At 36.3% G+C, this 15840-nt stretch overlaps 1 protein-coding gene across 2 annotated transcripts in view; it reads right to left on the bottom strand.

Moving 5' to 3' along the window:
• Positions 1-15840, bottom strand: part of PPP3CA (protein phosphatase 3 catalytic subunit alpha) — a 335331-nt gene that overhangs the window by 56031 nt on the left and 263460 nt on the right. For both annotated transcript variants that reach the window (XM_055435143.2, XM_055435142.2), the window contains exons 4-6: positions 13537-13648; positions 10229-10374; positions 7244-7383 (exon numbers count right to left, since the gene is read on the bottom strand). In XM_055435143.2, the coding sequence (XP_055291118.1) occupies positions 7244-7383; positions 10229-10374; positions 13537-13648 (398 nt within the window). The remainder of the gene's footprint in view (positions 1-7243; positions 7384-10228; positions 10375-13536; positions 13649-15840) is intronic.

Raw genomic sequence — 15840 nt, 5'->3', positions numbered from 1 at the left:
TTTGTTACTTATTTCCTTTGGGCAAATGGCTTGACTGCTCTTTTTTATCTATTTTTTCCTTTTGGAAGAACTTACCTAGTCTTATGAAAATATAATTTTAATATATTTTCCTCATGCTAAATCTTACATGTTTAATCTAAGTTTCCTCCCGTGGAAATATATGTCATTTTTAATGAAAATCTGAAGAAGATAAAATTAACATAGCAGTAATTTGCTAGGTTAATAGCTTTAAGTGAGGAACACTTGCATTATTACTTGGAACAAACTCATTTTGAAGAAGATATTTCAAAATGTAAAAGCATGTGAACTTGAACTTGAACTTCCTAAGAATTACAAACGTTTTTCTAAATAATAATTTCTTTAATTAGAGATAAAAACCTTCTACCATATTTTTATGGAAATGTAAATGAGAATAAACCACAAAGTGTTTAGCTGAAAAGCATTTAACAACATACATGCAGAGTGGTAGGAAAAGCAGAGTTCAGAACATGTTAACAACACAGAGAGAGTTGGAAAATCTTTAATTCATGAATAATTTATCAAAGACTTATTGGTGATTTTTTCCCCCATTTGTTATGAGACACAAGGAGGGTGGCAAGATAAGTGTAAGGAATGGTTTCTGTTCTGAAGATATAATATACTAGGTAGGAAAATAAAAACACATAATTTAAATTAAAAAGCTACATTAAAGATAGAACAGTAAAGTTTCACAGAGACATTATAAAGCAAGAAACAAAGCATGTAGGTCTGAGGAAATCTTTTTAAAAAAATCTTTCTCTTGTACTAGATCATTTTTCTTGTCTTTCCTTCTCTTTTCATTACTAAGGTGGGGCTTCTGAGCTCACCAAGAACAGAGTCTCTTCCTCCAGGCTGATCAGTCCAAAAAGGGGCCATGGCTGAGCCTTCTGAGCAGAAGGTAGGCTGGATCTCAGCCCCACACCATGCACCTCCACAGGGGCACATTTTCAGGAACAACCTATCTGCAAGAGTGATTTTGCTGGAAAGGTTTCATCTAACCCTGTGTCCTGAGCAGGTCTTGCAACAACACTTGCTTCAAGGGTTGGTGAAGGCCAGGGATGCTTTCAGCTATGTGATATTCATTTACCACAATGTGTAGCTGTATTTAGGGGAAGAAGTTACTGTATTCTTTGATGCTTCTTAGTTTTTTTTTTTCTATTGGAATATGAGTATTCCTTAAGCACTAGAAACTGCATCTTCTCTGAGTAGAAAACAAGGTGGAAATTTCCATGGAATAGTGAGACTATTATCATAGTATCGTAGACAAAAATCAATATTATCAAGTTTATATCTAACTGTGAAGTGAGCAGAAGTATAAATATAACATGAGAGTGGAATTTAAAATATAAACCCCCATTTTCTCAAATACTGCCCTATATGTATTTGGGTGCCTGCTTGGGAGCTTGACAGAAAGGACTGAGCTGGGAATGGCAGAGAGAGTTATTTATTTCATAAAACTGAGATGAAGATTAAATGAGGCAGCAATATATGTAGATGTTCTAGCCCAGAGCCTGGCCCATAGCAGTGGACATTCAGCAATGTCTCCTATTTGTCTCCCCACCACCATGGTGTGGGGGGAAGAATACACTACAAAATGAATGGTGAGTCAGCAACTCCAGATTCCAGCAGTAGCTGTTCCATTTATTAGTTATGACTTGTGTTAGATCTCAGAGGCAATGACTTTAGGGGATTAGTAGACAGGTAAGGTGCTAGAATTCCACCAAAGAAAGAAAAGAGGAATAGGAAGGAGACTGCGCATGAGAAAAGGTGAAGTAGAAAAGACAAAATCACGAGAAATGATAGAAAAAACTGTTTTGGCATCAGAGCAAATAGCTCTTACTAGACTAGACTCATTCTGCTGACGCTCTTATTTTTGTTTCTGGTTATGTTAAAATATATTTTAGACCCTGAAATAAATCTGGTAGATTTCAGATGCTTTAACCATGCTAACAGCCAGCAAGCATTATTAAAATGGATTTTTTATGCTTCTATGCCTTTACATATCCTTTCCCTGTGCCTGTTTGTTTGTTTCTTCATGAAGGACCACTTTCTGCCAAGCCTCAGTTAAATTTTCACTTGGGAAACTTTCCCTTCAAACCTACCTCACCCTGAGGTGTACAAAATTGCTGCATCCACCATGTTCCCATAACATATGAATCTAATATATCACTTGTCATGCTGTAGTGTAATTTATGTTTCTACATCTGCTCTCCAGTAACAGTGAATGAATGCCTTAAGACACAGACACTTTTATTTGTCTTCATATCCTAAATGCTCAGCAGCAATTTGTCAGCTTACTGATGCTCATACGCAATTGTTGTAGTAGCCTCAACATGGGCAGTTACATAAGTGAGAGATGTGAAGGGTTTCTCTCCCTCATTGGCTTCAGCAGAGAAGAGGCAGTCAGCCTGCAGTCCCTCGCCAGTAGACCAAGAGAAAGCCTCCACTCACCTTTGGTCCCTCGGTCGCTCTCAGCCCGGAAGGATGGAGGGCTCACTCCCCTGCCCAGCTCCCTCTCTGCTCCTTGGGACCTGCCAATGGATCATTAGCCCCAGGATGTCCTGGTGCTGCCTGGATGATGCCAAGACTATCGTTTCCTAGGACATGCTGTGTTTTCTATCTGCCCAGGGGTGCTCTAACTAATTTCATTTTGCCCACTAAGGATCAAGTCTGGTCGAGTTCCAACTCTTCCTGCCAGAACTTCACCAGAGCTTAAGCCCTTACTTGCTCCTGGCTGCCAGCTGCCTCAGGAGCAGTGAGCGAATTTTATTTAAGGCAAACTTTTATTGAAGTACATTTTAACAGAAAACTGCACAAATGAGAAGATGACAAATTGATACACAAAACTGCACAAATCAGACAATTACAACCAGACACCCTTGTAACTAACATTCGTATCGAGACAAAGAACATGAACTGAACCCCAGGAACTTTTCACATCTTCTTTGGGTCACCATTACCTCCTCACTAAGGGTAACTACCTCCTGGTTTTTAATGTTATAGATCTAATGCTGAACTCCTATTTCAATGAAATCACCAAGATACCCTCTTTAGCATCTGGTTTCTTCGGCTCATCATTATACTTGTGACACTCATCCATGTTGTTCTGTGCAGTTTTGGTTAACTTATTCTCATTTGCTGTATTTAGCTGTAGAAATATTCTACAATTTATTATTCATTCTACTAAATAGACATTTGGGCGGTTTCCATTTCTTGGCTATTGAATAATGCTGCTATGAACAATCTTGTATATGTCTTTTGGCACACATGTGTTAAGCGTTTCTAGGTATAAAAACAGGAGTAGAATAGCTTAGTTATGAGGGTCCAGCTTTAGTGAATACCAAAGCAGCTACCTATAATCTGGGACTGGAGGTCCAGTGAGACTTTTTGGGTAGTCATCTTTCTAGAATTCCAAGAGCATTATTTTCCTCATATTTTTCACCACTCTCCCTGCCTGCAAGAGCCTTCACCACTGATTCTGATTGGATATATCCTACTCATCCTTTAAAGCTCAGGTCTAACAATATTTTCACCATGAGGAGTCTCTTAAACACCATCCACCCTTGTTTGTGTGTGTGTGTGTGTGTGAAAGAGAGATAACTTCCACATTTATCACAGAACTACTCACCTTGCAATTTATTTGTCAGTTTATTTTTTGGTCTCTGCCACTAGACTGTCATTCCTTCAAAGGCAGGGACTTCGAGTATCTATAAAATCTCACAGAAGGCATATATAGTATGAAGTTTGGCTAATATTTGTTAAATAATTGAATGAATGAATGAATTCTCCAAAGGATACCTGTGAATCGGGAATAGCTGAATTAAGGTGAGGGGAGGAGAAGGATGCTGTGAAAGCAGGTATGATTTCAACAGACTAAAAATGGTCTTGAACTCAGAGTGGGAAGGAGGGAAGGCAGGATGGTCTAGATGCTGGTTATATTTTAAAGAGAGGGCCATTAAGATATGATGACTGGTTATTGGAGATTTCAATGCAAGAAGAAAAAATATTTGCCACTCTGTATAACTGGGGAAATAAACCATTAATAGAAATGGAAAAACCAGGAGAAATCCCCAGTGGAAAGGTAAATAATAAACCTCTTTAAGCAAGGTGAGTTCAAGAGAGGTGACAAAGGAACATCTAAGATGAAAAATTCCAGCAGAAAATTAGAAATAGAGAATTCAAGCTCAGGAAAGATAAAGTGATAAATGGACCAGGCACAGATCTGGTAATCTATCCAGAGTTCATAGTTTATGGTGAAGCTAAGGACACAGATGAGGTTCTTGTGTAAAGTGTGAAGACAAAACTGTCAAGAATAGGAGGAAGACAAAGAAAGTTGCAGTGGAAGAGACAGGGATCTGCCTGATAAGTTGGAGGGCAATCAGGATCTGTGCAAAAGGAGGAACCACAGGATTTCAAGGTGGAAAGGGCTGACTAGAGTGCCAGTTGCAAAAGAGTAGTGGGGCAGCTTGAGGACAGAAGAAGGGCTGCTGATCTGTGATTAAGAAACCAACAGTGATTGGAGTGAGCTGCCATTTGCAGCTTCAAAAACACATTTTAAGTGACCCTCAGGATGTTTTTCAAATCTCAGGGTTTAGAGGAATGTGAGAATGGTTAGTTTAACTTACTCCTGGAGCAAGCTAAATCTAGAACAAAAGCTCACAAGGCAAACAACCCAAAGCACCAAGTCTGGCCAACAGTTTCATTTGCTCTAATGAAGATGAAATTTTTACCTCTAATTTGTCACGATCTTCACAAACTTTACAATCTGACTCATGGCTGGTTCAAGCATCTCAGTTACTTCAACATTATAGTCATTGAACGAGCAAACTCTGGTCTAAGGTTCTAAAGGTAACAGCAGCACTGGAGCAAATAGAGATTCCTTCCTCTGTCACATGCACTGTCCTCTATAGCTCATGAGCAGCATCAGCAAATCCTAGGTGCATCTGTCCGTGCAACTTCATTTTATTTAAACCACTTCCCAGACAATATATTAGATCATGGACAGGGTGGCAGAGCGAATTAAATACACAAACTACAGATACATGTGAAGTAAAACTGGGAGTTGTGGATGAAAGTAACTGCCAATAACTCAAACAGGTAATAACTGCCAATAACTCTACCTGTTTTTATTGTTCTTCTACCAATTTTCTTGTTCCTCTGTATCTGCTCTAGACCAGCTTTATAAACCATGGCCATAGAAGATGCCTTGACACCTTCAAGATGGCACGAAAGATAAAAGAATCCAAAAGGTCTAGAAGAATGTGTGAGACATTTTTCTCTTCTTCAGATAAGACATAATCTACACTGCTTTACCATTACTCAGAGGGCACAGGCTGTGGATTTTGACAGTCAGCATTTGTCATGGCTAAGATCATTATCTCTTAAAAACCTCTAATGAGATGAGTTTAATAATCATTTTGTTGAGAACAAAGGTCTGAAAGCACACATAATCCTCTAATTATCTAGTTGATGGATTTTATCTCTGATGTAAACACATCTAAGTCTATAGTCACAAAACAAAAATATCATAACATTATAAGTTCAGTACAGGACTTTATTTAGAAGATGACATATTTGAACAGCTAACTCAGCTAATAGAAGAATGTCTTACTATGAATTAAAGAAAGATTAATGCTATATGTGTTAATATAAAAATCAAGAGGTTTATATTTTGTTTGATATTGTATTATTGAAGCGCAACTCAGTGGTATCAAGTAGGTAATTTAAACACTCTGGTATAATTAAGGATTTAACACCAGATCTAAAAAATTGAACACTTGGCAAATATAGTTGTATTTCAAAAAAACAACCTTTCACTAAAAGTTAGAAGTTTTTAATAAAAGATTACTCCCAATTAACTAATTACTGAAATCTTCAGGCCTTTCAGAAATACTATATCATGACTTTATTGTGACCAAGATTCCAAAACTTAGAAATGAACTGCAAACTTTCTGATAAAGAGGCTTGGAATAAACCTCTTAATATTTTAAACTAAGACTATTCTTTGAAGGATGCTTTAGAGTGAACAAGACTTTCTGTTCACAAACTTCAATTTCTCAATCACATCAACAGATAAGCAAAAGGAAACTTTTTTGCCCCATCAGGGAAACAATGTATGGAAGAAAATATTCCAGAATAAACTCTGATCAGTGTTGCGCAGGAGGATGACATCTGCTTATTCAAGAGATGAAAGAAATGTAGTTGGATGCAGTTCACAGAGTTCTTCCAATCTGATCATTAGCTTAGCTGCCAGGGCAGGAATTCAGTGAAAACTTCAGTGACTATTGGGTATGATTTTTCAGTTAAAAGAAAAAAAAACAAAAAAACAAAAACTCACACTGTATTCTAGAACTTAAATTCTCAACTTCTCCATAATCTCTTTTGCATTTTCATTCCAGCCACTTTCACATCAAACTGTATGTCTGATAAGGGAACCTAGTGAAACTGCGGATAATAAAATGCAGTAGGCTAAAATTGAGGTAAAATAAGATATAAGGAAGATCATGAGGACATGCAAAAATCCCAGCTGAGTTGTTGACTTCTTTCTGAAGTGCTCTGAAATGTTATGGGTATGGGGAAATCTCCATACATTTGCAAACAGAAATATTACTACTAAAATTTTGTCAATATGGGTTGTCAAGTGCTGAAAATAAATTTACAGTGATACTTATCTACTGGGTTGCTGCTAATTTTAATTAATTAATTATTCAGGAAGTCTGATGAACCTAAGAAAATTTAAGAATAACTTGAAAATAATTTAGTTAACCAATCTAAAATTGTTTTTCTGATTTAAGATATGAAAACTGGTAAAAACATTTTTAAGTGATTACATAATTGAATGGAAAAAAAAAATCAAAGCTGGCACTGGATTTTTTTTCCCTGTGGTTCTTGAAACAGAACTAACTTTCTGCTAAACCCTACTATCTTCTTCAGCTGCCTTTACATCATGAAACTACTTGCCTCTTTTATGCCTTTTCTATTCTTCATGGATAGTGTATCTATATGTCTATATCGATATATACATTTATCTATCAATTTATTTATTTATATTTTTATTTTTCAGGGGCTAAGAATCTATTTGAACCAGGCTTTCAAAGCGAACCTTCATTTATATTTGTTTCCTAGAAAAGTTACACACATAACAAATAAATCAAATACATGGACTGATCAATGACAACAGTTACGAACGCCACGTGCTCCAGGAGGTGGAGCTCTCCGACCTCACCTGTAGAAGTATGAACACCCCCTGACTGTGTTGTGAGTGAAATGTTCCTGAGTCTTCTCATTTCCAAAATCCTCCAGCGGGTCTGACCACAGGATGTCACACATAGGTCCATAAGCAGGTGGTTCTTTGAATCGGTCTAACTAAGAAAAATAGAAGACAGAAAGCAAAATACTAATCTTTGGAAAGTTGGAACTTAGAAAATAGAAGAAACCAGCATTTCACAGAAACCATCTTTGCTTCCCAGTCACTGTGCAGAGTGAGCTCCCAAACCTCTCTCCTGTTCTGAGGCCTTTCCTCCCCATTCTTCTAGTCCTCACCTCTTCCATTTTCCTTCCTCTTCCTGATGCTCATTTATTATCTGCCTTCATTTCACCTTCCACCTCCCTCTCGCCTCTTTAACTCCCACTGTTCTTCCTTTCTCCTGATTTCCTCTTTGTCTTTCTCTCCTTATTTTTTTAAAAAAAATCTAGCCAAGTGTTTTAGTTATTACCAGCTGATATTCTATCTGTGTTTCATCTCTTGAGAAGCTTTTATTTTACTTGATTTTTGGGGAAATTTCTGTTACTGCCTCCCACTGAAATGTGATTTAGAAATCAGGATAGGAAACAACTTATGGTGTTTATATTTAACAATATATAATTTTGAAAACAGACAACTTTCATTTTGAGAGTAAGTACTGGCTGAATGACATTTTAGGTATTCACTCATTAGGGGTTAGGTTTCTAATTAAAACCAAGCTGATTAGAGTTACCTTACATAGCAATCCTGACAATAAGCAGTAAAATAAACTCCAATTTAGCAGGTCATAATTTTCTAGCTATATACATTTAGCAAAGCCACATTTCAATTTAAAATGGTGCATTTATAAGCTATGAGCACTATAATAACTGGAAATGACATTTCATCAACAATTTTACAACACTGTCACTTTCCCATAGTTTATCCTGATTTAACTGCAATGACAGGATTTGGGGTGAAGTTAGCAGATACTACGGAGTCTCTCGAAGAAAAGCATAACACAGCAATGAAAAACTCATTAAGAACCAACATTCTGCATATTTGATACTAGAATATTAAAAAAAAAAACAACCCACGGGACAGGTGAGTATATAAATCTGACAGCCCATGAAATTTTTTTTTCAGAGACATACAAGGTAATGTAAATAATGGTCTTGCTACATAGCATTTTTTTTTTACTAATATTTAAAAAGTACGAAGCAATATTTCACATTTTAACACCCAATGAAAATCTTCAATAAGATAAGACCCTCTATATTTCAATCATTTTGCTATCCATAAAATATTCATTGCAAACTTAGACTTGTTTAAGAGACTTAAATAATTTATGCTTTAGAACAATTCATACAAGAAAAATAATGCTTGTCCATAAAAATACAGAATTTCTTTCTAAGAAACAAGAACTTATTATTAGGGTTAGAGCCTTAAAGGAGGAGACACTTTCCGACAAAAGTAGATTCCCAGCTAGAGCTTTGGTAAAGCAGCCAGAGTACAGAATTTACTCTGGAAAAGTTACAAAAAGGATTCTAAAATTAATATCATCTACAGTTAAACAACTATGAAATTAATTAAATAAGTGTGGTAGAAACGCTAGCTGACATATGAAATGCAAACCAAAAATCACTCTACAGCAAAGTCTAAAGCATAATGATAATAAGAGAATTGAACATAATATCTGAAATATGCTAGAAACAAAGTCCTAGGGTTAGCAAAGGATATTTTAAAAATCCACATAATTCATGATAAGAAGTATAGTTACTGATTTCAGGAGTCCATCAGATTGCAGAGTAAATTGGTTTCATTCATGCATAAAGTGAACCACACTGTACTTGAACTCAATGACTACATTTCAGTGTCCTGTCTCCACTGAACTTTAAATGTAAAGCAAACACCCATCCTCTGTGTGTACAGAGCGCCAGAAGCAGCTGTGTGATGGCATCTTATGAAAAGGACGCAAGCATGGAAAGCAGGCTTATTCAATGCACTTTTGTTTCATTTTAAAAATAAAACCCATGAGTTTCGTTTCTAACAGGAAAGTAAATACAATCATATTTTTTACATTTGAAGACTTGAACTTTAATGATAGAGTATTCAGGTAGAATTCAAATGTTTTACTTACCTAAATGTCGTTTTCCTTTAAAAAGCAATGACATTTTAAAAGGATACTGAGCATAATCAAAGAAATAAAAGATGTCTCTTCCACTAAATAAAAATATCCTATGCTACATTTTCTCATGAAAGAGGTATTTCCACACTCAACCTAACTCATATTTTCTGCTGGCGAAAACAACACTAATAGCTAGTGTTAAATTAAATAGAAAAATATCTCTTGTAAAAAATGAACTGCTTTTCACCTCGCCACTCAATACAATCAATAGAATAGCATCATCGCCTTTGATAGATTGCTACTTTAAAAGTTTAAGCTGTAAAAGTAGATTTTTTAAATAAAAATAATATGGACACATTTCAAAAGTCCTGTTGTGATATTTCCCCAAGACAAAAACAATGTCTTTTAACTGTAATATATCATGAATATATAATCGGTTGTTTGAAACAAGTCAAAAGGAAATGAAAAGGAATATCTGTATATCTTTTTAGTGATCAAATATTTTACATTTATAATGTCATTTCACATGGCAAAATGAACCTTGAGGTTTTAAAGTATAAAAATATCCTTCTTTCTAAAAAATGAATACAAAGAAGACATTCATGACTACTTTGCTGCTGCTGCTGCTGCTAAGTCACTTCAGTCGTGTCCGACTCTGTGTGACCCCATAGACGGAAGCCCACCAGGCTCCCCTGTCCCCGGGATTCTCCAGGCAAGAACACTGGAGTGGGTTGCCATTTCCTTCTCCAATTTAGATCATTTTAATTCAAAAAGTTATTGTTAAAGGCAGGGAAATTAACGTTATGCATTTATTACTGAAGGACTGAAAATGGCTAGATTTGGAAAATAACAGAACTTACTTTTCTGATATCATCTAAAGTGTTTATCTCTGGAGACAAACCGCCATGTACACACAGGAACTGCTGGTTCATCAGGGCAGCCAGGGGCAGGCAGTCAAAGGCATCCATGCAAGCATCATATACGCGTTCTGAATACTTTATTTTACCTTTAAAACATTATCAAAAACCAATTACTTACTCTTATGATTTCAGAAGTAGGACTGGTTAATAAAAATTAATTTTTTTGTTTTCTTGCTAGAATCATATTTTTGAATTTTTTTTGAAGTCGCTCAGTCGTGTCTGACTCTTTGCGACCCTATGGACTGTAGCCTACCAGGCTTCTCTGTCAATGGGATTTTCCAGGCAAGAGTACCAGAGTGGGTTGCCTTTTCCTTCTCCAGAGACATATTAGCATATAACTAATTGCAGCCATGAAATTAAAAGACGCTTACTCCCTGGAAGGAAAGTTATGACCAACCTAGATAGCATATTAAAAAGCAGAGACATTACTTTGTCAACAAAGGTCCGTCTAGTCAAGGCTATGGTTTTTTCCATGGTCATGTATGGATGTGAGAGTTGGACTCTGAAGAAAACTGATCGCCCGAAGAATTGATGCTTTTGAACTGTGGTGCTAGAGAAGACTCTTGAGAGTCCCTTGGACTGCAAGGAGATCCAACCAGTCCATCCTAAAGGAGATCAATCCTGGGTGTTCATTGGAAGGAATGATGCTAAAGCTGAAACTCCAATATTTTGGCCACCTCATGTGACGAGTTGACTCACTGGAAAAGAGTCTGATGCTGGGAAGTATTGAGGGCAGGAGAAGGGGACGACAGAGAATGAGATGGCTGGATGGCATCACTGACTCTGTGGACATGAGTTTGAGTGAACTCCGGGAGTTGGTGATGGACAGGGAGGCCTGGTGTGCTGTGATTCATGGGGTCACAAAGAGTCGGACACGACTGAGCAACTGAACTGACTGACACACGCAAAGTTCCAAATATGATTAAAGACTTTTTTAAGTTATATATTAACATTTATATCTACTGTTTTTTACTTTTGTGGTTCATCCATATTTGACCATTTTTAATAATTTTTTCTATAATCGAGGAGAGAACTTTTGCATACATACATTTATGCTATTTATCTACAGTGTTAGTCGCTCAGCCATGTCCACTCCATGTGACCCCATGGACTGTAGCCTGCCAGGCTCCCTTATCCGTGGAATTAATTCTCCAGGCAAGAATCCTGGAGTGGGTAGCCATTCCCTTCTTCAGGGGATCTCCATGAGCCAGGAATTGAACCTGGGTCTCCTGCATTGCAGGCAGATTCTTTACCATGTGAGCCACCAGAGAAGTCCTATTTAACTACAAATGTATATTAAAAACAAAACAGAACACAAAAACTAGGAGATCAATGGAAGAAGATACAAAACTGGATGATTCTCCTGAACCTTCTTAAAGAAAAGCAGATAGCAAGAAAGTTTCCAATGTTGCTTCTAAATCACTGCACACTGCTTTTCCTTTATTAACTTACAGCTAATGTTTTTAGAGAAGTTTTGTGTTCCATTGCAATAGGACTAAATGAATGACAGAGAGAAATTTAAGTTTCCAAAGACAATGAGGAAAATTAAGAGAGAGGAAAATGACATTTATATGAGGTACTCCTCACCCCTAGTTTATTTCTATAAGAAGTTGTCTGTAATTCTGTAAAATCCACTTGAGCCTGGTAAATCCTCTGTGTCCAGAAAGAGACGCACAAGGTTGAATCTGTCCTCCATTTGATTTTATTGAGTGATTTGAGATTAAAAAGTAGGATTATCCTGAACAGCAGTATTCTGACTACTTTAAAAAATAACTTACTCGCTTGTTGTTTGGGCTTGTTGTTGTTGTTAGGTTGGTAAGTCATGTCCAACTCTTTTGCAACCCCATGGACTTCAGCATGCCAGGCGTCCCTGTCCTTCATTATCTCCTGGAGTTTGCTCAAATTCACGTCCATTGAGTCAGTGATGCCATCCAATCATCTCATCTCTGTCACCTTCTGCTCCTCCTGCCTTCAGTCTTTCCCAGCATCAGGGTCTTTTCCAATAAGTTGGCTCTTTGCATCAGGTGGCCAAAGTACTGGAGCTTCAGCTTCAGTGTCAGTCCTTCCAATGAATATTCAGGACTGATCTCCTTTATGATGGACTGGTTGGATCTCCTTGCAGTCCAAGGGATCTCCAGGGTCTTCTCCAACAGTGCAGTTCAAAAGCATCAATTCTTTAGCACTCAGCTTTTTTTATGGTCCAACTCACATCCATACATGACTACTAGAAAAACATAGCTTTTACCATATGGACCTTTGTCATCCAAGTGATGTTTCTGCTTTTTAATATGCAGTCTATGTTTTTCACAGTTTTTCTTCCTAGGAACAAGCATCTTTTAATCTGCTGTCTAGGTCTGTCACAACGTTTCTTTCTAGCAGCAATCATCTTTCAATTTCATAGCTGCAGTCACTATCTGCAGTGATTTTGGAGAACAAGAAAATAAAATCTGTCACTGCTTCTACTTTTCCCCCTTCTATTTGCCATGAAGTGATGGGACTAGATGCCATTATCTTCATCTTTTTGAGTGTTGAGTTTTAAGCCAGCTCTTTCACTTTCCTCTTTCACCCTCATCAAGAGGCTCTTTAGTGCCATTTCACTTTCTGCCGTAAGGGTAGTGTCATCTTCATATCTGAGATTGTTGATATTTCTCCTGGCAGTCTTGATTCCAGCTTGTGATTCATGCAGCCCACCATTTCACACGATACACTCTGCATATAAGTTAAATAAGCAGGGTGACAATATACAGTCTTCATGTATTCTTTTACCAATTTGGAACCAGTCAGTTTTTCCATGTCCACTTCTAACTGTTGCTTCCTGACCTGCATACAGATTTCTCAGGAAGCAGGTAAGGTGATCTGGTATTCCCATCTGTTTAAGAATTTTCCACAGTCTGTTGTGATCCACCCAGCCAAAAGCTTTGGCTTAGATGATTTTCTGGAAACCCCTTGCTTTTCTATGATCCAATGAATACTGACAATTTGATGTCTGGTTCCTGTGCCTTTTCTAAACCTTAGGCTAAATCACATCAAATATTAATTCAAATTTTATATCATTTATAAACAGCTTATAATTTTAAAAGAAATTCTTAATTCTCTTAACTCGCCATGCTGAGAAAGTAATATGAAATGATATGGTCTCATTTTTTTGAGCTTTTTACTTTTAAGCAACGGATCATAATGTAAAACTCTGTATGGATTAAAATGACTAGCATACACGATGTTAAAAGAGAAACCAGAAGTATACTTACATTCTTGTTTAAATGTGAAATACTCTGTTAGATGTCTACATTCATGATTTCCACGAAGTAAAAACAGTGTTTTGGGGTAAAGAATTTTCAAAGCCCACAAATACAGCACACACTGAGAAAAAAAAGAATAATATAAAAATAAATATTTTCCATTATAGTTACACATACTTTGGCTCACATACCAGGAAGACATGAACAAAATGTGCTAGTATAGCCAAGTCTCCAGAAGACTATGTCTTTTTTAAGGAAGAAACTGAAAATCAGACAGAAAACATTACTTCAGTACCAAGCCAGATTCATCCATGTATGCTCAGTTGCTCAACTGTATCCAAATCTTTCTTAAACCCATGGACTATAGCCTGCCAGGCTCCTCTGTCCATGGGATTCTCCAGGCAAGAATACTGGAGTGGGGTGCCATTTCCTTCTCCAAATTTTCATCTATCCTAAAATATAAACATTGTGCTGGGGATCTAGACAACACACGCAAACAATGGACTACATACAGTCTATTGGATAAAACTGAAATGAAAATATATTAAAAATGAAAATATACTAGTGTAAAAGTTTGAGAAGAAATGTGATGAACAGTTAATAAATAAAATAAAGCCACTTCTCTTTGTAAAGCTAATTATTCTGAATAGAAATGGAAGAATTAGCAAGGAAAGGCCTGACAAAATTTGGACGCAAACAAGCCCAGGCTAAGCTGGATTGTGTCTTTATTTTCTGTTATGCTCTTCTCTCCTTCACTAGTCTTCTCTCCCATTATCTTGTCTCTTATTTCAGTGCTTTTGATATTTAAAGCCTTGAGCTTTTCATTTTATATATAACTTTAATCAAAATGAAGGCCAAGGAATCTCACTACACATGTTGTTCTCAGCTAGGGGAAACTTTTCATATACCTTAAAACTCACAAAATAATTAGTTGTGTATTGCAGTTTGTATAAAAATGAGGCTTGGAATCAACCTACATTGAGATAGTCTTCCAGAAGGGTGAATTAAGATAACTGGGGTACTCAAGTATTAACATCAATTTCATTATCCTCAAATAGCATTCATTAAAAATCCACAGGGAAGAGAAAATCACACTGAAAACAAGTGTGCTTTTTTATTCTCATTAACTTTATTCTGAAAGTGAAGCTAAAGAACCAGAATATTGAGACAAGTCTGATTCTAGTTACTAAAATCTAAAACCCCAAATAAAGCAATATTTACACTTTAATAATGACCTTTCTAACATATGGAAGGGATGAGGGACAAGCTACTGGCAATTCACCTGTGGTGCTACCTGTGAACAATCATCATTTCTGTCAGCCCGTATGATTATTTATTAAGTCAATGGAAGTAAATGTTTGAATACATAGTCCTAGTTTTAAAGAAAGAAAAAAATATGTATTATTGAGTTGTTCAAGCCAGATACTGTCCCCAACTATGTAATTATAATTGAATAAACCAAAATGATGAGCTAACATCAAATTTTAAATATATACGTTACATTAAATAATTTTACAATGACTAGGTTTGTGCTTATAATTATTACCTAAAGTTCATGCGAAAGATGATATTACTATTTCTGATAAGTTGACCAATTGGCCAAATGGAAGGATTACGATCTTTTGATAGGTGTAAAACCCCCCTATTATCTCAGTGGGTAGTAGGTGGCTCAAAGAGTCTCTCTTATGTATCAGGGTTAGAGGAGCACTTACAATGCGAAAGGAATGAGTATTATCAAGCTTGTCTCACATTTCGGAGAAGATATACACTGTTAACATCAATGTGAGAGCCATTCTGATTTTAAATTTATACGATTGTATCATGTGTATATTTTGTTTATATATTATGTATAAATAGTGCAATTTAAAATTATAAATTAAAAATATAAAATTAAATATTATATATGCATATATTTTTCCCAAATAGATTGCTAACATTGGATGCTTGATTTGGAATAGGAATGGGTATGTGAAATCTTTTAAAAATTACATTCACTTGTTGAAACTGTACTTAAGGCATACACTGGGGGAGAGACTATGTGCTTTGGCTATATGGTAGTTACTTTTTAAAAAGATTTTGTTTTTTGTTTTCACTAAAGTATAATTTATATCCAGTGAAATGTATATATCTTAAATGTGCCGGTCAATGAATTTTTCCATATGTATATTCCCATGAAGCTGCCACCCAGATTTAGTTACATGTCAGCATCCAGATGGTTCCCTTGTGCCCCTTCCAGTCAATATCCTTTGGAAAATGCTACCACAGTTCCGAACTCTTTAGATTAGTTTTACCTATAACAATTTATTTTAAAGC

This window comes from Moschus berezovskii, chromosome 5 (genome assembly GCF_049115385.1).
Source record: "Moschus berezovskii isolate FMDL1 chromosome 5, NW_MosBer_1.0, whole genome shotgun sequence".
Taxonomy (NCBI): domain Eukaryota; kingdom Metazoa; phylum Chordata; class Mammalia; order Artiodactyla; family Moschidae; genus Moschus; species Moschus berezovskii.
The sequence above is the reverse complement of the archived record's forward strand: the minus strand, read 5'-3'. Positions and strand labels throughout refer to the sequence as shown.